A 22,500-nucleotide genomic window follows, 5' to 3' on the forward strand; every position below is an offset into this window, starting at 1 on the left:
CCAGGTGCACGGTGTAGCCTCCGACACATTGGTGCGGCTGGCTTCCAGGTTGGATGCGCGCTGTGTTAAGAAGCAGTGCGGCTTGGTTGGGTTGTGTATCGGAGGACGCATGACTTTCAACCTTCGTCTCTCCCGAGCCCGTAGGGGAGTTGTAGCGATGAGACAAGATAGTAGCTACTAAAACAATTGGATACAACGAAATTGGGGAGAAAAAGGGTTAAAAAAAATAATAATTTAAAAAGGAGAAGAAGAAGCAGCATGATGAAAACATGATCCACAAAAAGGACCAATCACCCCCCCCCCCCCGCTCATTATAGAGTGGACAAAACATTAGGAACACCTTCCTTATATATACACTAGCAGCAGCACCCCCCCCATACACACACCCTCAGAACAGCCACAATTCGTCAGAGAATGGATTGTAAAATGTGTTTGAAAGCGTTCCACAGGGATGCTGGCCCACTTCGACTCCAACGCTTCCCACAGTTGGATGGATGGCCTTTGGGTGGTGGACCGTTCTTGATAATCACAGGAACCTGTTGAGTGTGGAAAGACCCAGCAGCGTTGCAGTTCCAGATCCACCTGGCCACCTACTACCATACCCCGTCCATAGGCACCTACTACCATACCCCGTCCAAAGGCACCTACTACCATACCCCGTCCAAAGGCACCTAAATCTCATGTCTTGCTCATTCACCCTCTGAATGGTACACGTACACAATCCATGTCTCAATTGTCTCCAGGCTTAAAAATCCATCTTTAACCCGTCCCCTCCTCTTCATCTACACTGATTGAAGTGGGTTTATCAATTGACATCAATAAGGGATCATATCTTTCACCTGGATTCACCTGGTCAGTCTGTGTCATGGAAAGAGCAGGTGTTCCTAATGGTTTGTCCCCACTCAGTGTATTTCTCCAGTAGTAATAAGCTGTACTCACGTGTACGCCAGAGTAGCACTGAAATGCTTCCTTATGTAGGTCTCAAGGACGGGGTTAAAGTGCTGAAACTTTCTGTCTGCAATGAGTCCAATTATGAATACCTGCCAGGAATCAAAACAGAAACACAGTCATTACAAACACAAACCGTACGGTCACAACTTTCTGTCTGCAATGAGTGTTACAATGTGTTATAAGCACTGTTTATAAGTTACATACGCAACTATATAATGTGTTATAAGCACTGTTTATAAGTTACATACGCATTATATACACATTATACATAACTATATAATGTTTTATTAGTATGCAATACGGTGCTGTAGTTAAATGCATTCTGAGAATCAACAGGTAGGCGCCGCACCCAAACGGTGTCCCAACAGGTCCAAGTCCCAACAGGTCCCAACAGGTAGGCCCCCCAACAGGTAGGTGTCCCAACAGGTCCCAACAGGTAGGCGTCCCAAAAGGTCCCAACAAGTAGTCCTCCCAACAGGTAGGCCTCCCAACAGGTCCCAAAAGGTAGGCCTCCCAACAAGTCCCAAAAGGTAGGCCTCCCAACAGGTCCCAAAAGGTAGGCCTCCCAACAGGTCCCAACAGGTAGGCCTCCCAACAGGTAGGCGTCTCAACAGGTAGGCGTCCCAACAGGTAGGCGTCCCAACAGGTAGGCGTCCCTGTCCTCTGGTTGTCTCTAACCCAGGACCTGTCTTGTCTCTGGCACATAGCTAACATTCCTTAATGGTGGTCAGGTGTGTATTTAACTTTCAAAACCACACAATGCCTGAGGCAGACCAGAGGCAGAGAGACAATCTGGGACAACTTTTCTGTATTCTGTTTGTCCACACGGGATACTGTGAATCTATGTCAACTTTCTCTTTGACAACACACGCACACATTAGTGATGTGTATGAGTCATAGCTGTACGATACGCTCACACCGCCACAGTCTGGTATAACAGTATAACATCCTAACACACGAAACAGAACAAAATCAAATATTTAATGTGTGTGAGTGTGTTTTTAAAAACGACCTGTACTTACCAAGGAATCAAACACCAAGGTGTCAAACGTGTCACTGTCTGAGTTCTCCATCATAATGTTAAACAGGGCATCAAGGGTGTCCTGCAGAAACTACAACGACAAGAAACACAACGTGTTACAACAGAGAGAGGATATAAGTCCACGTCTCAAACAGCACCCTATTCCCTTATAGGGCTCTGCCAAAAGCAGTACACTATATGGGCAATAGGTTGCCAATTGAGAAGCACAAGTCATTGAAAAAAAAAAATGCATAAACACTCATTCTCATTGTCTGTCTATTCATTCATTCCCATTGTCTGTCTATTCATTCATTCCCATTGTCTGTCTATTCATTCATTCTCATTGTCTGTCTATTCATTCATTCCCATTGTCTGTCTATTCATTCATTCCCATTGTCTGTCTATTCATTCATTCCCATTGTCTGTCTATTCATTCATTCCCATTGTCTGTCTATTCATTCATTCCCATTGTCTGTCTATTCATTCATTCCCATTGTCTGTCTATTCATTCATTCCCATTGTCTGTCTATTCATTCATTCCCATTGTCTGTCTATTCATTCATTCCCATTGTCTGTCTATTCATTCATTCCCATTGTCTGTCTATTCATTAATTCTCATTGTCTGTCTATTCATTCATTCTCATTGTCTGTCTATTCATTCATTCCCATTGTCTGTCTTTTCATTCATTCCCATTGTCTGTCTATTCATTCATTACCATTGTCTGTCTATTCATTCATTCCCATTGTCTGTCTATTCATTCATTCCCATTGTCTGTCTATTCATTCATTCCCATTGTCTGTCTATTCATTCATTCCCATTGTCTGTCTATTCATTCATTCTCATTGTCTGTCTATTCATTCATTCCCATTGTCTGTCTATTCATTCATTCCCATTGTCTGTCTATTCATTCATTCCCATTGTCTGTCTATTCATTCATTCTCATTGTCTGTCTATTCATTCATTCCCATTGTCTGTCTATTCATTCATTCCCATTGTCTGTCTATTCATTCCCATTGTCTGTCTATTCATTCATTCTCATTGTCTGTCTATTCATTCATTCCCATTGTCTGTCTATTCATTCATTCCCATTGTCTGTCTATTCATTCATTCCCATTGTCTGTCTATTCATTCATTCCCATTGTCTGTCTATTCATTCATTCCCATTGTCTGTCTATTCATTCATTCCCATTGTCTGTCTATTCATTCATTCCCATTGTCTGTCTATTCATTCATTCCCATTGTCTGTCTATTCATTCATTCCCATTGTCTGTCTATTCATTCATTCCCCTAGTCAGACTCGGGTGGCATGCATATTATCCACTGCTTCTGAGGATATGACTCGCTATATTACTCGGTCCCTGGACAATAAAGTATACGAGCTCAGGGCGAGGATCACCTTCCAGAGAGACATTGGGGACTGTAACATACTCTGTTTAATGGAATCATGGCTCTCTTCTGGATGTATTGTCCCCCTCCATTCAGCCAGCGGGGTTCTCCATCCATCGAGAGGACAGGAAGAAACAACTCCCCGGGAAAAAGAAAGACGGAGGGATTCGATTTATGATTAAACAACTCATGTTGCGATTTTGGTAACGTACAGGAAGTCCTTTTTGTTCTCCCGATCTGGAACACCTCGCCATCAAATGCCGACCACATTACCTCCCAAGAGAATTTTCTTCGGTCATCATTACTGCCTATGGGCAAACTGGAAACTGCTTATCCTGCCATCAAATGTATTGTAGCTGGGGCCTTTAATAAAAGGAAATCTTAGGAAAATGTCAACAAAATTCTAAACACATCCTCTGTGCTACACGCGCATCACAGACTCTGGATCATTGCCACCCGCCCTCCCTTCTGCAAATCAGATCACGCCTCCATTCTGCTCCTCCCCACCTATACGCAGAGACTTGAGCAGGTAGAACCCATGGTGAGGACTGTTCAACGTTGGTCTGACCAATCAGAAGCTATGCTTGATCACGCTCTAACCACTAGGCTACCTGCATGGAGGATGTTGTTACCACTGTGACGATTACAAATGATCCAAACCATTACGAGACGACAGCATTTGTGCAAAACTGAAAGTGTAAATTTAACCATGGCATGGTGACTAGAAACATGGACGTGTACAAACAGACCAGCTATGACCTCCATTAGGCTCCGTAAGGCATTCACAGAGGCTAAACGACAGTACAGGGACAAAGTGGCCTCGCAATTCAACGGCTCAGACACGAGATGTATGTGGCAGGGACTCCAGACAATCACTGATTATAAAAAGGCAAAGCCAACCACATCGCAGACACCGATGCCTCGCTTCCAGGAAAACCACATCTAGCCACCGTCACGGCACACGAGTCCCCAGAGCAGACTAGCTGGCTGGAGTGTTTTACGGACAAATCCAAGAACTCACTTCTATTATCATGAAGTGCTTTGAGAGGCTAGTTAAGGACCACATCACCTCCATTCTACCTGACAATGAGGACTCAATTCAATTGCAAAAGCTCATCATTAAGCTTAAGGCCCTGAACTCTGTCCTGTGCAACTGGGTGTTGGACTTCCTGACGGGCCGACACCAAGAGGTGAAGGTAGGCAACAATACCTCTGCCACACTGATCCTGAATAAGGGGAGCCCCATAGGGGTGGGAGCTCATCCCCTTCCTGTACTCTGTGTTCACCCATGAAAGGCGTAAAATCAGTCATCAAGTTTGCTGACGACAACAGTGTTAATCCTGATTACCAACACTGACAAGACATCCTACTGGGAGGAGGTGAGGGCCCTGGCAGAGTGGTGCCAGGAAAAAAACCACTCCCTCAACGTCAACAAAACCAAGGAGCTGATCGTAGACTACAGGGGACAGCAGAAAGAGCACGTCCCCATCCACATTAACGGGGCAGCAGCGGAGAGGGTCAAAAGCTTCAAGTTCCTGGGCGTGCACGTCACTGACGACCTGAAACGGTCCCTTTACACAGACAGCGTTGTGAAGAAGGCGCAACAGAGCCTTCTTCTTGATGGAGAGATGTGGAGTAGTGAGGAATGGAGGTCAGGTCAGGTCACTGATAAGAGTGGAGAGATGTGGAGTAGTGAGGAATGGAGGTCAGGTCAGGTCACTGATAAGAGTGGAGAGATGTGGAGTAGTGAGGAATGGGGGTCGAGGTCAGGTCAGGTCACTGATAAGGGTGGAGAGATGTGGAGTAGTGAGGAATGGAGGTCAGGTCAGGTCACTGATAAGGGTGGAGAGATGTGGAGTAGTGAGGAATGGGGGTTGAGGTCAGTGATAAGGGTGGAGAGATGTGAAGTAGTGAGGAATGGGGGTCGAGGTCAGTGATAAGGGTGGAGAGCTGTGGAGTAGTGAGGAATGGGGGTCGAGGTCAGGTCAGTGATAAGGGTGGAGAGATGTGGAGTAGTGAGGAATGGGGGTCGAGGTCAGGTCACTGATAAGGGTGGAGAGATGTGGAGTAGTGAGGAATGGAGGTCAGGTCAGGTCACTGATAAGGGTGGAGAGATGTGGAGTAGTGAGGAATGGGGGCCGAGGTCAGGTCACTGATAAGGGTGGAGAGATGTGGAGTAGTGAGGAATGGGGGTTGAGGTCAGTGATAAGGGTGGAGAGATGTGGAGTAGTGAGGAATGGGGGTTGAGGTCAGTGATAAGGGTGGAGGAGCTGTGGAGTAGTGAGGAATGGGGGTCGAGGTCAGTGATAAGGGTGGAGAGCTGTGGAGTAGTGAGGAATGGGGGTGAGGTCAGGTCAGTGATAAGGGTGGGGAGATGTGGAGTAGTGAGGAATGGGGGTGACGTCAGGTCAGTGATAAGGGTGGGGAGATGTGGAGTAGTGAGGAATGGGGGTCGAGGTCAGTGATAAGGGTGGAGAGCTGTGGAGTAGTGAGGAATGGAGGTCAGGTCAGGTCACTGATAAGGGTGGAGAGCTGTGGAGTAGTGAGGAATGGGGGTCGAGGTCACTGATAAGGGTGGAGAGATGTGGAGTAGTGAGGAATGGGGGTCGAGGTCAGGTCACTGATAAGGGTGGAGAGATGTGGAGTAGTGAGGAATGGGGGCCGAGGTCAGGTCACTGATAAGGGTGGAGAGTTGTGGAGTAGTGAGGAATGGGGGTCGAGGTCAGTGCAGGTCACTGATAAGGGTGGAGAGATGTGGAGTAGCGAGGAATGGGGGTCGAGGTCAGGTCACTGATAAGGGAGAAGGAACAGTTTATTACCCAGATCAATTAACTTCCTGCCTAGCAACAAAGACGTAATGTTCAGAGAAAAGGAGGACACTTCACCTTCAGTGAACATGTCTGTCTGTTCCGCATCCCGTTGGGTGAATAAACTTGAGCGTTTCATATTTGTCCGGTAGTTCTTCCTCGTTTATTTATTTATTTATTTATTTTGCTCCTTTGCACCCCATTATTTTTATTTCTACTTTGCACATTCTTCCACTGCAAATCTACCATTCCAGTGTTTTACTTGCTATATTGTATTTACTTTGCCACCATGGCCTGTTTTTGCCTTTACCTCCCTTATCTCACCTCATTTGATCACATCGTATATAGACTTGTTTATACTTTATTATTGACTGTATGTTTGTTTTACTCCATGTGTAACTCTGTGTCGTTGTTCGTGTCGAACTGCTTTGCTTTATCTTGGCCAGGTCACAGTTGGAAATGAGAACTTGTTCTCAACTAACCTACCTGGTTAAATAAAGGTGTTCTCAACTTGCCTACCTGGTTAAATAAAGGTGTTCTCAACTTGCCTACCTGGTTAAATAAAGGTGAAATAAAATAAAAAATAAATACAATTTAGAACCTAACAATATGGAGGATTTTTTATTTTTTTTTGCAGAATTCTGGATTCAAATTCTCAATTTGATGTTTGTCCCAATTTTGTGAATTCTTGGTTGGTGAGCGGAACCCCAGACCTCACTATCATAAAGGGGATATGTTTCCTGAGACAACCGTCATTAGACTGATAGTATAGTTTATTCCAAAAATGTAAATGTGAATTTACAGAGAGGAAGACTGCCAAGGTATAACAGTGAGCCTTGTCAACACTGATCAAGGGCGAGATACTAAAATGGAACCTCTATACAGGAGAATACAAACCCTTCCTCTAGAACTCAGGGTTTCAAGCGGCTTTCTTGGTCAGTTGACCTCAAATGGGTTAAATAATGCAAATGTAAAAAATAAAAACTCCTAATGGGTCATATTGTGTTACCCATGAACTTTGACCTCTCACCTTGACGACCTCACCTCCCTCGACCTTCATCAGCTGTCGGAGGTTCTGCTGTAGCAGGCTGGTGTTGGAGCGCCACTTCAGCAGGCCCAACAGATCCACTATACCAGACATAAACAGAAGAGAGGACAGACAGATATTACTACAACAGACCCAACAGATCCACTATACGAGACATAACAGACCCAACAGATCCACTATACGAGACATAACAGACAGATGAGAAGACAGACAGATGTTACTACAACAGACCCAACAGATCCACTAACAGACAGAAGAGAAGACAGACAGATGTTACTACAACAGACCCAACAGATCCACTAACAGACAGAAGAGAGGACAGACCGATGTTACTACAGCAGACCCAACAGATCCACTAACAGACAGAAGAGAGGACAGACCCAACAGATCAACTATACGATACATAACAGACCCAACAGATCCAATATACGAGACATAACAGACCCAACAGATCCACTATACGATACATAACAGACCCAACAGATCCACTATACGATACATAACAGACCCAACAGATCCACTATACGAAACATAACAGACAGATGAGAAGACAGACAGATGTTGTTTCACCTTTATTCACATGTAACTGTGATTTACAATGACAGCCTGACTTTTAGAGGAAAGATGTCAGCTCAATTCAACAACATCTGACACAAACCTTGTAGACTGGACTGAATGAGAGGAACAGGAAGACAGGTTTTCTACACTAGACGGTCTCTACGCTAGACGGCCTCGACACTAGACGGCCTCTACACTAGACGGCCTCGACACTAGACGGCCTCGACACTAGAGGGCCTCGACACTAGAGGGCCTCTACACTAGACGGCCTCGACACTAGAGGGCCTCGACACTAGACGGCCTCGACACTAGAGGGCCTCGACACTAGACGGCCTCGACACTAGAGGGCCTCGACACTAGACGGCCTCGACACTAGAGGGCCTCGACACTAGACGGCCTCGACACTAGAGGGCCTCGACACTAGACGGCCTCGACACTAGACGGCCTCGACACTAGACGGCCTCGACACTAGAGGGCCTCGACACTAGACGGCCTCGACACTAGAGGGCCTCGACACTAGACGACCTCGACACTAGACGACCTCGACACTAGACGGCCTCGACACTAGAGGGCCTCGACACTAGACGACCTCGACACTAGACGGCCTCGACACTAGACGGCCTCGACACTAGAGGGCCTCGACACTAGACGGCCTCGACACTAGACGGCCTCGACACTAGAGGGTCTCGACACTAGAGGGCCTCGACACTAGACGGCCTCGACACTAGAGGGTCTCGACACTAGAGGGCCTCGACACTAGAGGGTCTCGACACTAGAGGGCCTCGACACTAGAGGGCCTCGACACTAGAGGGCCTCGACACTAGACGGCCTCGACACTAGACGGCCTCGACACTAGACGGCCTCGACACTAGACGGCCTCGACACTAGAGGGTCTCGACACTAGAGGGCCTCGACACTAGAGGGTCTCGACACTAGAGGGCCTCGACACTAGAGGGCCTCGACACTAGACGGCCTCGACACTAGACGGCCTCGACACTAGACGGCCTCGACACTAGACGGCCTCGACACTAGACGGCCTCGACACTAGAGGGCCTCGACACTAGACGGCCTCGACACTAGACGGCCTCGACACTAGACGGCCTCGACACTAGAGGGCCTCGACACTAGAGGGCCTCGACACTAGAGGGCCTCGACACTAGACGGCCTCGACACTAGACGGCCTCGACACTAGACGGCCTCGACACTAGAGGGTCTCGACACTAGACGGCCTCGACACTAGAGGGTCTCGACACTAGACGGCCTCGACACCTAGACGGCCTCGACACTAGACGGCCTCGACACTAGAGGGCCTCGACACTAGAGGGCCTCGACACTAGACGGCCTCGACACTAGAGGGTCTCGACACTAGACGGCCTCGACACCTAGACGGCCTCGACACTAGACGGCCTCGACACTAGACGGCCTCGACACCTAGACGGCCTCGACACTAGACGGCCTCGACACTAGACGGCCTCGACACTAGAGGGCCTCGACACTAGAGGGCCTCGACACTAGACGGCCTCGACACTAGACGGCCTCGACACCTAGACGGCCTCGACACTAGACGGCCTCGACACTAGACGGCCTCGACACTAGACGGCCTCGACACTAGACGGCCTCGACACTAGACGGCCTCGACACTAGACGGCCTCGACACCTAGACGGCCTCGACACTAGAGGGCCTCGACACTAGACGGCCTCGACACTAGACGGCCTCGACACTAGAGGGCCTCGACACTAGAGGGCCTCGACACTAGACGGCCTCGACACCAGAGGGCCTCGACACCAGACGGCCCCGACACCTAGACGGCCCCGACACCTAGACGGCCTCGACACTAGACGGCCTCGACACTAGACGGCCTCGACACTAGACGGCCTCGACACCTAGACGGCCTCGACACTAGAGGGCCTCGACACTAGAGGGCCTCTACACTAGAGGGCCTCGACACTAGACGGCCTCGACACTAGACGGCCTCGACACCTAGACGGCCTCGACACTAGACGGCCTCGACACTAGAGGGCCTCGACACTAGAGGGCCTCTACACTAGAGGGCCTCGACACTAGACGGCCTCGACACTAGACGGCCTCGACACTAGACGGCCTCGACACCTAGACGGCCTCGACACTAGAGGGCCTCGACACTAGAGGGCCTCGACACTAGACGGCCTCGACACTAGACGGCCTCGACACTAGACGGCCTCGACACTAGACGGCCTCGACACTAGACGGCCTCGACACTAGACGGCCTCGACACTAGAGGGCCTCGACACTAGAGGGCCTCTACACTAGACGGCCTCGACACTAGACGGCCTCGACACTAGACGGCCTCGACACTAGACGGCCTCGACACTAGAGGGCCTCTACACTAGAGGGCCTCTACACTAGACGGCCTCCACACTAGAGGGCCTCGACACTAGACGGCCTCGACACTAGACGGTCTCGACACTAGACGGCCTCGACACTAGACGGCCCCGACACTAGACGGCCCCGACACTAGAGGGCCTCGACACTAGAGGGCCTCGACACTAGAGGGCCTCGACACTAGAGGGCCTCGACACTAGAGGGCCTCGACACTAGACGGCCTCGACACTAGAGGGCCTCGACACTAGAGGGCCTCGACACTAGACGGCCTCGACACTAGACGGCCTCGACACTAGACGGCCTCGACACTAGACGGCCTCGACACTAGACGGCCTCGACACTAGAGGGCCTCGACACTAGACGGCCTCGACACTAGACGGCCTCGACACTAGACGGCCTCGACACCTAGACGGCCTCGACACTAGACGGCCTCGACACTAGACGGCCTCGACACTAGAGGGCCTCGACACTAGACGGCCTCGACACTAGAGGGCCTCGACACTAGACGACCTCGACACTAGACGGCCTCGACACTAGACGGCCTCGACACTAGACGGCCTCGACACTAGAGGGCCTCGACACTAGACGGCCTCGACACTAGAGGGCCTCGACACTAGAGGGCCTCGACACTAGAGGGCCTCGACACTAGACGGCCTCGACACTAGAGGGCCTCGACACTAGACGGCCTCGACACCTAGACGGCCTCGACACTAGACGGCCTCGACACTAGACGGCCTCGACACTAGAGGGCCTGGACACTAGACGGCCTCGACACTAGACGGCCTCGACACTAGAGGGCCTCGACACTAGAGGGCCTCGACACTAGACGGCCTCGACACTAGACGGCCTCGACACTAGACGGCCCCGACACTAGACGGCCTCGACACTAGAGGGCCTCGACACTAGACGGCCTCGACACTAGACGGCCTCGACACTAGACGGCCTCGACACTAGACGGCCTCGACACTAGACGGTCTCGACACTAGACGGCCTCGACACTAGACGGCCTCGACACTAGAGGGCCTCGACACTAGACGGCCTCGACACTAGACGGCCTCGACACCTAGACGGCCTCGACACTAGACGGCCTCGACACTAGACGGCCTCGACACCTAGACGGCCTCGACACTAGAGGGCCTCGACACTAGACGGCCTCGACACTAGACGGCCTCGACACTAGAGGGCCTCGACACTAGAGGGCCTCGACACTAGAGGGCCTCGACACTAGACGGCCTCGACACTAGACGGCCTCGACACTAGACGGCCCCGACACTAGACGGCCTCGACACTAGAGGGCCTCGACACTAGACGGCCTCGACACTAGACGGCCTCGACACTAGACGGCCTCGACACTAGACGGCCTCGACACTAGACGGCCTCGACACCTAGACGGCCTCGACACTAGAGGGCCTCGACACTAGACGGCCTCGACACTAGACGGCCTCGACACTAGAGGGCCTCGACACTAGAGGGCCTCGACACTAGACGGCCTCGACACCAGAGGGCCTCGACACTAGACGGCCTCGACACTAGAGGGCCTCGACACTAGACGGCCTCGACACTAGAGGGCCTCGACACTAGAGGGCCTCGACACTAGAGGGCCTCGACACTAGACGGCCTCGACACTAGACGGCCTCGACACTAGACGGCCTCGACACTAGAGGGCCTCGACACTAGACGGCCCCGACACTAGACGGCCTCGACACTAGACGGCCTCGACACTAGACGGCCTCGACACCAGAGGGCCTCGACACTAGACGGCCTCGACACTAGACGGCCTCGACACTAGACGGCCTCGACACTAGACGGCCTCGACACTAGACGGCCTCGACACTAGACGGCCTCGACACCAGACGGCCTCGACACTAGAGGGCCTCGACACTAGACGACCTCGACACTAGACGGCCTCGACACTAGACGGCCTCGACACCAGACGGCCTCGACACTAGACGACCTCGACACTAGACGGCCTCGACACTAGACGGCCTCGACACTAGACGGCCTCGACACTAGACGGCCTCGACACTAGAGGGCCTCGACACTAGAGGGCCTCGACACTAGAGGTCCTCGACACTAGACGGCCTCGACACCTAGACGGCCTCGACACTAGAGGGCCTCGACACTAGACGGCCTCGACACTAGAGGGCCTCGACACTAGACGGCCTCGACACTAGACGGCCTCGACACTAGACGGCCTCGACACTAGACGGCCTCGACACTAGACGGCCTCGACACCAGACGGCCTCGACACCAGACGGCCTCGACACCAGACGGCCTCGACACTAGACGGCCTCGACACTAGACGGCCTCGACACTAGAGGGCCTCGACACTAGACGGCCCCGACACTAGACGGCCTCTACACTAGACGGCCTCGACACTAGACGGCCTCGACACCAGAGGGCCTCGACACTAGACGGCCTCGACACTAGACGGCCTCGACACTAGACGGCCTCGACACTAGACGGCCTCGACACTAGACGGCCTCGACACCAGACGGCCTCGACACTAGAGGGCCTCGACACTAGACGACCTCGACACTAGACGGCCTCGACACTAGACGGCCTCGACACTAGACGGCCTCTACACTAGACGGCCTCGACACCAGACGACCTCGACACCAGACGGCCTCGACACTAGACGACCTCGACACTAGACGGCCTCGACACTAGACGGCCTCGACACTAGACGGCCTCGACACTAGAGGGCCTCGACACTAGAGGGCCTCGACACTAGAGGGCCTCGACACTAGACGGCCTCGACACTAGAGGGCCTCGACACTAGACGGCCTCGACACTAGAGGGCCTCGACACTAGACGGCCTCGACACTAGACGGCCTCGACACTAGAGGGCCTCGACACCTAGACGGCCTCGACACTAGACGGCCTCGACACTAGAGGGCCTCGACACTAGACGGCCTCGACACTAGACGGCCTCGACACTAGACGGCCTCGACACTAGAGGGCCTCGACACTAGACGGCCTCGACACCTAGACGGCCTCGACACTAGACGGCCTCGACACCAGACGGCCTCGACACTAGACGGCCTCGACACTAGACGGCCTCGACACTAGACGGTCTCGACACTAGACGGCCTCGACACTAGACGGCCTCGACACTAGAGGGCCTCGACACCTAGACGGCCTCGACACTAGACGGCCTCGACACCAGACGGCCTCGACACTAGACGGCCTCGACACTAGACGGCCTCGACACTAGACGGTCTCGACACTAGACGGCCTCGACACTAGACGGCCTCGACACTAGACGGCCTCGACACTAGAGGGCCTCGACACTAGACGGCCTTGACACTAGAGGGCCCCGACACTAGAGGGCCTCGACACTAGAGGGCCTCGACACTAGACGGCCTCGACACTAGACGGCCTCGACACTAGACGGCCTCGACACTAGAGGGCCTCGACACTAGAGGGCCTCGACACTAGACGGCCTCGACACTAGACGGCCTCGACACTAGACGGCCTCGACACTAGACGGCCTCGACACTAGAGGGCCTCGACACTAGACGGCCTCGACACTAGACGGCCTCGACACTAGACGGCCTCGACACTAGACGGCCTCGACACTAGAGGGCCTCGACACTAGACGGCCTCTACACTAGACGGCCCCGACACTAGACGGCCTCGACACTAGACGGCCTCGACACTAGACGGCCTCGACACTAGAGGGCCTCGACACTAGACGGCCTCGACACTAGACGGCCTCGACACTAGAGGGCCTCGACACTAGACGGCCTCGACACTAGACGGTCTCGACACTAGACGGCCTCGACACTAGAGGGCCTCGACACTAGAGGGCCTCGACACTAGAGGGCCTCGACACTAGACGGCCTCGACACTAGACGGCCTCGACACTAGACGGCCTCGACACTAGAGGGTCTCGACACTAGACGGCCTCGACACTAGAGGGCCTCGACACTAGAGGGCCTCGACACTAGAGGGCCTCGACACTAGAGGGCCTCGACACTAGAGGGCCTCGACACTAGACGGCCTCGACACTAGAGGGCCTCGACACTAGACGGTCTCGACACTAGACGGCCTCGACACCAGAGGGCCCCGACACTAGACGGCCTCGACACTAGACGGCCTCGACACTAGAGGGCCTCGACACTAGAGGGTCTCGACACTAGACGGCCTCGACACTAGACGGCCTCGACACTAGAGGGCCTCGACACTAGACGGCCTCGACACTAGACGGCCTCGACACTAGACGGCCTCGACACTAGACGGCCCCGACACCTAGACGGCCTCGACACCTAGACGGCCTCGACACTAGACGGCCTCTACACTAGACGGCCCCGACACTAGAGGGCCCCGACACTAGACGGCCTCGACACTAGACGGCCTCGACACTAGAGGGCCTCGACACCTAGACGGCCCCGACACTAGATAGGTGATCAGGTGATTAGCATAACTCCCCCAGTATCTCTACACTAGATAGGTGATCAGGTGATTAGCATAACTCCCCCAGTATCTCTACACTAGATAGGTGATCAGGTGATTAGCATAACTCCCCCAGTATCTCTACACTAGATAGGTGATCAGGTGATTAGCATAACTCCCCCAGTATCTCTACACTAGATAGGTGATCAGGTGATTAGCATAACTCCCCCAGTATCTCTACACTTGATAGGTGATCAGGTGATTAGCATAACTCCCCCAGTATCTCTACACTAGATAGGTGATCAGGTGATTAGCATAACTCCCCCAGTATATCTACACTAGATAGGTGATCAGGTGATTAGCATAACTCCCCCAGTATATCTACACTAGATAGGTGATCAGGTGATTAGCATAACTCCCCCAGTATATCTACACTAGATAGGTGATCAGGTGATTAGCATAACTCCCCCAGTATCTCTACACTAGATAGGTGATCAGGTGATTAGCATAACTCCCCCAGTATCTCTACACTAGATAGGTGATCAGGTGATTAGCATAACTCCCCCAGTATCTCTACACTAGATAGGTGATCAGGTGATTAGCATAACTCCCCCAGTATCTCTACACTAGATAGGTGATCAGGTGATTAGCATAACTCCCCCAGTATCTCTACACTAGATAGGTGATCAGGTGATTAGCATAACTCCCCCAGTATATCTACACTAGATAGGTGATCAGGTGATTAGCATAACTCCCCCAGTATATCTACACTAGATAGGTGATCAGGTGATTAGCATAACTCCCCCAGTATATCTACACTAGATAGGTGATCAGGTGATTAGCATAACTCCCCCAGTATATCTACACTAGATAGGTGATCAGGTGATTAGCATAACTCCCCCAGTATCTCTACACTAGATAGGTGATCAGGTGATTAGCATAACTCCCCCAGTATCTCTACACTAGATAGGTGATCAGGTGATTAGCATAACTCCCCCAGTATCTCTACACTAGATAGGTGATCAGGTGATTAGCATAACTCCCCCAGTATCTCTACACTAGATAGGTGATCAGGTGATTAGCATAACTCCCCCAGTATATCTCAGTTAGTTTAAAATAAAACATTTGTTAGCAAAATGCCCGCCAAAAAGCATTCAGAATCCCCATCACAACGAAGTGTAAAATCTCAAGGAAGATCAATTAATGTCTAAGTGGATATGATTAGGTTCATGTACCAGAGAGCAGCAGCACGGCAGACAGGCATACAGACAGACAGGCATGCAGACAGAGACAGACAGCACGGCATACATACAGACAGACAGGCAGGCAGGCAGTCCACCTTGGAGGGATTTTTCAACTGGTAGAGCTTGTTAAAACATTCATGTCTATGTATGAAGCTGTGTTATGTTGAAGACTTGTTGGCATCACTCAGGACAATAAAATCAAATTTATTTATATAGCCCTTCGTACATCAGCTGATATCTCAAAGTGCTGTACAGGAACCCAGCCTAAAACCCCAAACAGCAAGCAATGCAGGTGTAGAAGCACGGTGGCTAGGAAAAACTCCCTAGAAAGGCCAAAACCTAGGAAGAAACCTAGAGAGGAACCAGGCTATGAGGAGTGGCCAGTCCTCTTCTGACTGTGCCGGGTGGAGATTATAAACCTAGAGAGGAACCAGGCTCTGAGGGGTGGCCAGTCCTCTTCTGGCTGTGCCGGGTGGAGATTATAACAGAACATGGCCAAGATGTTCAAATGTTCATAGATGACCAACATGGTCAAATAATAGGTCAGGGACAGGTAGCACGTCCGGTGAACAGGTCAGGATTCCATAGCCGCACGCAGAACAGTTGTGGGTCTTGGGACCATAATAAATTCAGATAAAGATGGAGAGGAGAGATGGAGAGGAGAGATGGAGGAGAGAGGAGAGAGGAGAGAGGAGAGAGGAGAGGAGAGGAGCAGGGAGGCTGGGGACCAGGTAGCCTCACCAGTCAGGGCTCATCTGTGATGGATGTCATTTACTACTGAGCTGTGTGTTTGCAGACAAGACTGGATCAAGAGCCTGTCAGGGTCAAATAGCTTTCTCCTGCTTGAGAGAGAGAGTAGGCTACAGTAGTGCTTTCCACAGTGGGGTGGGCCAGTAACCAGCATGTAGCCTAGTGGTTAGAGTGTTGGGCCAGTAACCAGCATGTAGCCTAGTGGTTAGAGTGTTGGGCCAGTAACCAGCATGTAGCCTAGTGGTTAGAGTGTTGGGCCAGTAACCAGCGTGTAGCCTAGTGGTTAGAGCGTTGGGCCAGTAACCAGCATGTAGCCTAATGGTTAGAGTGTTGGGCCAGTAACCAGCAGGTAGCCTAGTGGTTAGAGTGTTGGGCCAGTAACCAGCATGTAGCCTAGTGGTTAGAGTGTTGGGCCAGTAACCAGCATGTAGCCTAGTGGTTAGAGTGTTGGGTCAGTAACCAGCATGTAGCCTAGTGGTTAGAGTGTTGGGCCAGTAACCAGCAGGTAGCCTAGTGGTTAGAGCGTTGGGCCAGTAACCAGCATGTAGCCTAGTGGTTAGAGTGTTGGGCCAGTAACCAGCAGGTAGCCTAGTGGTTAGAGCGTTGGGCCAGTAACCAGCGTGTAGCCTAGTGGTTAGAGCGTTGGGCCAGTAACCAGCATGTAGCCTAATGGTTAGAGTGTTGGGCCAGTAACCAGCAGGTAGCCTAGTGGTTAGAGCGTCGGGCCAGTAACCAGCATGTAGCCTAGTGGTTAGAGTGTTGGGCCAGTAACCAGCATGTAGCCTAGTGGTTAGAGCGTTGGGCCAGTAACCAGCATGTAGCCTAATGGTTAGAGTGTTGGGCCAGTAACCAGCAGGTAGCCTAGTGGTTAGAGCGTCGGGCCAGTAACCAGCATGTAGCCTAGTGGTTAGAGCGTTGGGCCAGTAACCAACATGTAGCCTAGTGGTTAGAGTGTTGGACTAGTAACCAGCAGGTAGCCTAGTGGTTAGAGCGTTGGGCCAGTAAACAGCAGGTAGCCTAGTGGTTAGAGCAGGTAGCCTAGTAGTTAGAGCAGGTAGCCTAGTGGTTAGAGCAGGTGGCCTAGTGGTTAGAGCAGGTAGCCTAGTGGTTAGAGCAGGTAGCCTAGTGGTTAGAGCATTGGGCCAGTAACCAGCAGGTAGCCTAGTGGTTAGAGTGTTGGGCCAGTAACCAGCATGTAGCCTAGTGGTTAGAGTGTTGGGCCAGTAACCAGCATGTAGCCTAGTGGTTAGAGTGTTGGGCCAGTAACCAGCAGGTAGCCTAGTGGTTAGAGTGTTGGGCCAGTAACCAGCATGTAGCCTAGTGGTTAGAGTGTTGGGCCAGTAACCAGCATGTAGCCTAGTGGTTAGAGTGTTGGGCCAGTAACCAGCAGGTAGCCTAGTGGTTAGAGTGTTGGGCCAGTAACCAGCAGGTAGCATAGTGGTTAGAGTGTTGGGCCAGTAACCAGCAGGTAGCATAGTGGTTAGAGTGTTGGGCCAGTAACCAGCATGTAGCCTAGTGGTTAGAGTGTTGGGCCAGTAACCAGCATGTAGCCTAGTGGTTAGAGCGTTGGGCCAGTAACCCGAAAGACTGCTAGATCGAATCCCTGAACTGACAAGGTCAAAATCTGTCGTTCTGCCCCCTGAACACGTCAGTTAACCCCACTGTTCCTAGGCCATCATTGTAAATAAGAATGTGTTATTAACAGACTTGCCTAGTTAAATAAAGGTTAAATAAAAAATGTATTAATTTTAAAAATCCTAATAACTCCTCCCTCCTCCTCTCCCGGTTCCTCCTCCTCTCTCGGTTCCTCCTCCTCTCTCGGTTCCTCCTCCTCTCCCGGTTCCTCCTCCTCTCCCGGTTCCTCCTCCTCCCTCCCCCCTTCAGTCTTCTGGGTATCCACCTATCAGGGTTCAGTCTTCTGGTCTTATTTAAAACAGGCCTCACCAGGAGTTACAAATCTGTACACCTGCAGCGCCAACCTGCAGCGCCAACACTCAGCAACGATCAGCAAGACAAATGACAGGAGGTGAGAATAAATCATCAAGCAGCCAACGTGATCATTGTCAATACAACCCATATTTATGTTTATTTATTTTCCCTTTTGTTCTTTAACCATTTGTACATTGTTACAACACGGTATGTATGTATGTATGTATGTATGTATGTATGTATGTATGTATGTATGTATGTATGTATGTATGTATGTATGTATGTATATATATATATATACACACATATAATATGACATTTGTAATGTCTTTGTTTTGAAACTTCTGCATGTGTAATGTTTACTGTTAATTTGTATTGTTTATTTCACATTTGTATATTATCTACCTCACTTGCTTTGGCAATGTTAACACATGTTTCCCATGCCAATAAAGCCCTTGAATTGAATTGAGTGAGGTGGATGAGGAGAGGAGAGGAGACGAGACGAGAGGAGAGGAGGAGAGGCTCCACAAGGCTCTTCCCTCGGTTTATCTGACCACTACAAGTTTAGAGAGGAGGCACTGCAGACGATATCTCTCTCAGGTCATTTCATCTCCCTATTTCTCAAGCTGTCCTCCTGCCTGTGACAAAGTCCCACAACTGCAGTGCCAACCCCCTGGGAAGAGAAGAGACCACAGCCACTTCTCCTCACCAACGCCGTTGGCTCCCAGGGCTGGCGGACACATAACTCTAGCTTAATTAAAAGGAGAGTTTCATCTCAGATGGAAACGGGCTGGGGACTCTGGGATATCCGGGAAGCTGGATGGCTGTCCATAGGGAAGCACATTAAAGATATTTAAACTGAGATGAGGAAGAGGAAATCACTAGTAACACTTCGGAGGGTGTGTAATAGGGGGGAGGGGGGAGGGTGTGTAGTAGGGGGGAGGACGGAGGGTGTGTAACAGGGGGGAGGACGGAGGGTGTGTATTAGGGGGGAGGACGGAGGGTGTGTAACAGGGGGGAGGACGGAGGGTGTGTAACAGGGGGGAGGATGGAGGGTGTGTAACAGGGGGGAGGATGGAGGGTGTGTAACAGGGGGGAGGATGGAGGGTGTGTAATAGGGGGGAGGACGGAGGGTGTGTAACAGGGGGGAGGACGGAGGGTGTGTAACAGGGGGGAGGACGGAGGGTGTGTAATAGGGGGAGGACGGAGGGTGTGTAATAGGGGGGAGGACGGAGGGTGTGTAATAGGGGGAGGACGGAGGGTGTGTAATAGGGGGGAGGGTGTGTAATAGGGGGGAGGGTGTGTAATAGGGGGGAGGACGGAGAGTGTGTAATAGGGGGGAGGACGGAGGGTGTGTAATAGGGGGGAGGGTGTGTAATAGGGGGGAGGACGGAGGGTGTGTAATAGGGGGGAGGACGGAGGGTGTGTAATAGGGGGGAGGACGGAGGGTGTGTAATAGGGGGGAGGACGGAGGGTGTGTAATAGGGGGGAGGGTGTGTAATAGGGGGGAGGACGGAGGGTGTGTAATAGGGGGGAGGATGGAGGGTGTGTAATGGGGGGAGGGTGTGTAATAGGGGGGAGGACGGAGGGTGTGTAGTAGGGGGGAGGGGGGAGGGTGTGTAATAGGGGGGAGGATGGAGGGTGTGTAATAGGGGGGAGGGTGTGTAATAGGGGGGAGGATGGAGGGTGTGTAATAGGGGGAGGACGGAGGGTGTGTAATAGGGGGGAGGGTGTGTAATAGGGGGGAGGATGGAGGGTGTGTAATAGGGGGAGGACGGAGGGTGTGTAATAGGGGGAGGACGGAGGGTGTGTAATAGGGGGAGGACGGAGGGTGTGTAATAGGGGGGAGGATGGAGGGTGTGTAATAGGGGGGAGGTGGGAGGGTGTGTAGTAGGGGGGAGGATGGAGGGTGTGTACTAGGGGGGAGGGGGGAGGGTGTGTAATAGGGGGGAGGTGGGAGGGTGTGTAGTAGGGGGGAGGATGGAGGGTGTGTAATAGGGGGGAGGACGGAGGGTGTGTAGTAGGGGGGAGGATGGAGGGTGTGTGTGTAATAGGGGGGAGGATGGGAGGGTGTGTAATAGGGGGGAGGACGGAGGGTGTGTAATAGGGGGGAGGACGGAGGGTGTGTAACAGGGGGGAGGATGGAGGGTGTGTAATAGGGGGGAGGTGGGAGGGTGTGTAGTAGGGGGGAGGATGGAGGGTGTGTTATAGGGGGGAGGACGGAGGGTGTGTAATAGGGGGGAGGTGGGAGGGTGTGTAGTAGGGGGGAGGATGGAGGGTGTGTAATAGGGGGGAGGACGGAGGGTGTGTAGTAGGGGGGAGGATGGAGGGTGTGTAATAGGGGGGAGGTGGGAGGGTGTGTAGTAGGGGGGAGGGTGTGTAACAGGGGGGAGAACGGAGGGTGTGTAGTAGGGGGGAGGACGGAGGGTGTGTAGTAGGGGGGAGCACGGAGGGTGTGTAATAGGGGGGAGGGGGGAGGGTGTGTAGTAGGGGGGAGGGGGGAGGGTGTGTAAAACCCCAGACCCCACCTCACACCCCACCTCAGACCCTACCTCCTACCCCAGACCCCACCTCACCGCAGACCCTACCTCCTACCCCAGACCCCACCTCACCGCAGACCCTACCTCCTACCCCAGACCCCACCTCAGACCCTAGTAGAGAGAGAAGAACGTCAGGAGAAACACAGTAGAGAAGGAAGTCAGGAGAAACACAGTAGAGAAGGAAGTCAGGAGAAACACAGTAGAGAAGTCAGGAGAAACACAGTAGAGAAGAACATCAGGAGAAACACAGTAGAGAAGTCAGGAGAAACACAGTAGAGAAGAACGTCAGGAGAAACACAGTAGAGAAGGAAGTCAGGAGAAACACAGTAGAGAGAGAAGAACGTCAGGAGAAACACAGTAGAGAAGTCAGGAGAAACACAGTAGAGAAGGAAGTCAGGAGAAACACAGTAGAGAGAGAAGAACGTCAGGAGAAACACAGTAGAGAGAGAAGGAAGTCAGGAGAAACACAGTAGAGAAGTCAGTCAGGAGAAACACAGTAGAGAAGTCAGGAGAAACACAGTAGAGAAGAACATCAGGAGAAACACAGTAGAGAAGTCAGGAGAAACACAGTAGAGAAGAACGTCAGGAGAAACACAGTAGAGAAGGAAGTCAGGAGAAACACAGTAGAGAGAGAAGAACGTCAGGAGAAACACAGTAGAGAAGTCAGGAGAAACACAGTAGAGAAGGAAGTCAGGAGAAACACAGTAGAGAGAGAAGAACGTCAGGAGAAACACAGTAGAGAGAGAAGGAAGTCAGGAGAAACACAGTAGAGAAGTCAGGAGAAACACAGTAGAGAAGAACATCAGGAGAAACACAGTAGAGAAGAACATCAGGAGAAACACAGTAGAGAAGTCAGGAGAAACACAGTAGAGAAGGAAGTCAGGAGAAACACAGTAGAGAAGTCAGGAGAAACACAGTAGAGAGAGAAGTCAGGAGAAACACAGTAGAGAAGTCAGGAGAAACACAGAGAGAGAAGTCAGGAGAAACACAGTAGAGAAGTCAGGAGAAACACAGTAGAGAAGAACATCAGGAGAAACACAGTAGAGAAGAACATCAGGAGAAACACAGTAGAGAAGAACGTCAGGAGAAACACAGTAGAGAAGGAAGTCAGGAGAAACACAGTAGAGAAGTCAGGAGAAACACAGTAGAGAAGAACATCAGGAGAAACACAGTAGAGAAGGAAGTCAGGAGAAACACAGTAGAGAAGGAAGTCAGGAGAAACACAGTAGAGAAGTCAGGAGAAACACAGTAGAGAAGAACGTCAGGAGAAACACAGTAGAGAGAGAAGGAAGTCAGGAGAAACACAGTAGAGAAGTCAGGAGAAACACAGTAGAGAAGGAAGTCAGGAGAAACACAGTAGAGAAGAACGTCAGGAGAAACACAGTAGAGAAGGAAGTCAGGAGAAACACAGTAGAGAGAAAAGGAAGTCAGGAGAAACACAGTAGAGAAGTCAGGAGAAACACAGTAGAGAAGAACATCAGGAGAAACACAGTAGAGAAGTCAGG

At 51.8% G+C, this 22,500-nt stretch overlaps 1 protein-coding gene across 5 annotated transcripts in view; it reads right to left on the reverse strand.

Annotated features, from left to right (window-relative positions):
* Positions 1-22,500, reverse strand: part of LOC110514830 (dedicator of cytokinesis protein 1) — a 611,880-nt gene that overhangs the window by 456,263 nt on the left and 133,117 nt on the right. For all 5 annotated transcript variants that reach the window (XM_090217799.1, XM_090217795.1, XM_090217797.1 and 2 more), the window contains exons 19-21: positions 7,197-7,294; positions 1,974-2,063; positions 940-1,040 (exon numbers count right to left, since the gene is read on the reverse strand). In XM_090217799.1, coding sequence (XP_090073925.1) covers positions 940-1,040; positions 1,974-2,063; positions 7,197-7,294 — 289 coding nt within the window. The remainder of the gene's footprint in view (positions 1-939; positions 1,041-1,973; positions 2,064-7,196; positions 7,295-22,500) is intronic.

This window comes from Oncorhynchus mykiss, chromosome 23 (assembly GCF_057628025.1).
Source record: "Oncorhynchus mykiss isolate SJ-2025 chromosome 23, ASM5762802v1, whole genome shotgun sequence".
Lineage (NCBI taxonomy): Eukaryota > Metazoa > Chordata > Actinopteri > Salmoniformes > Salmonidae > Oncorhynchus > Oncorhynchus mykiss.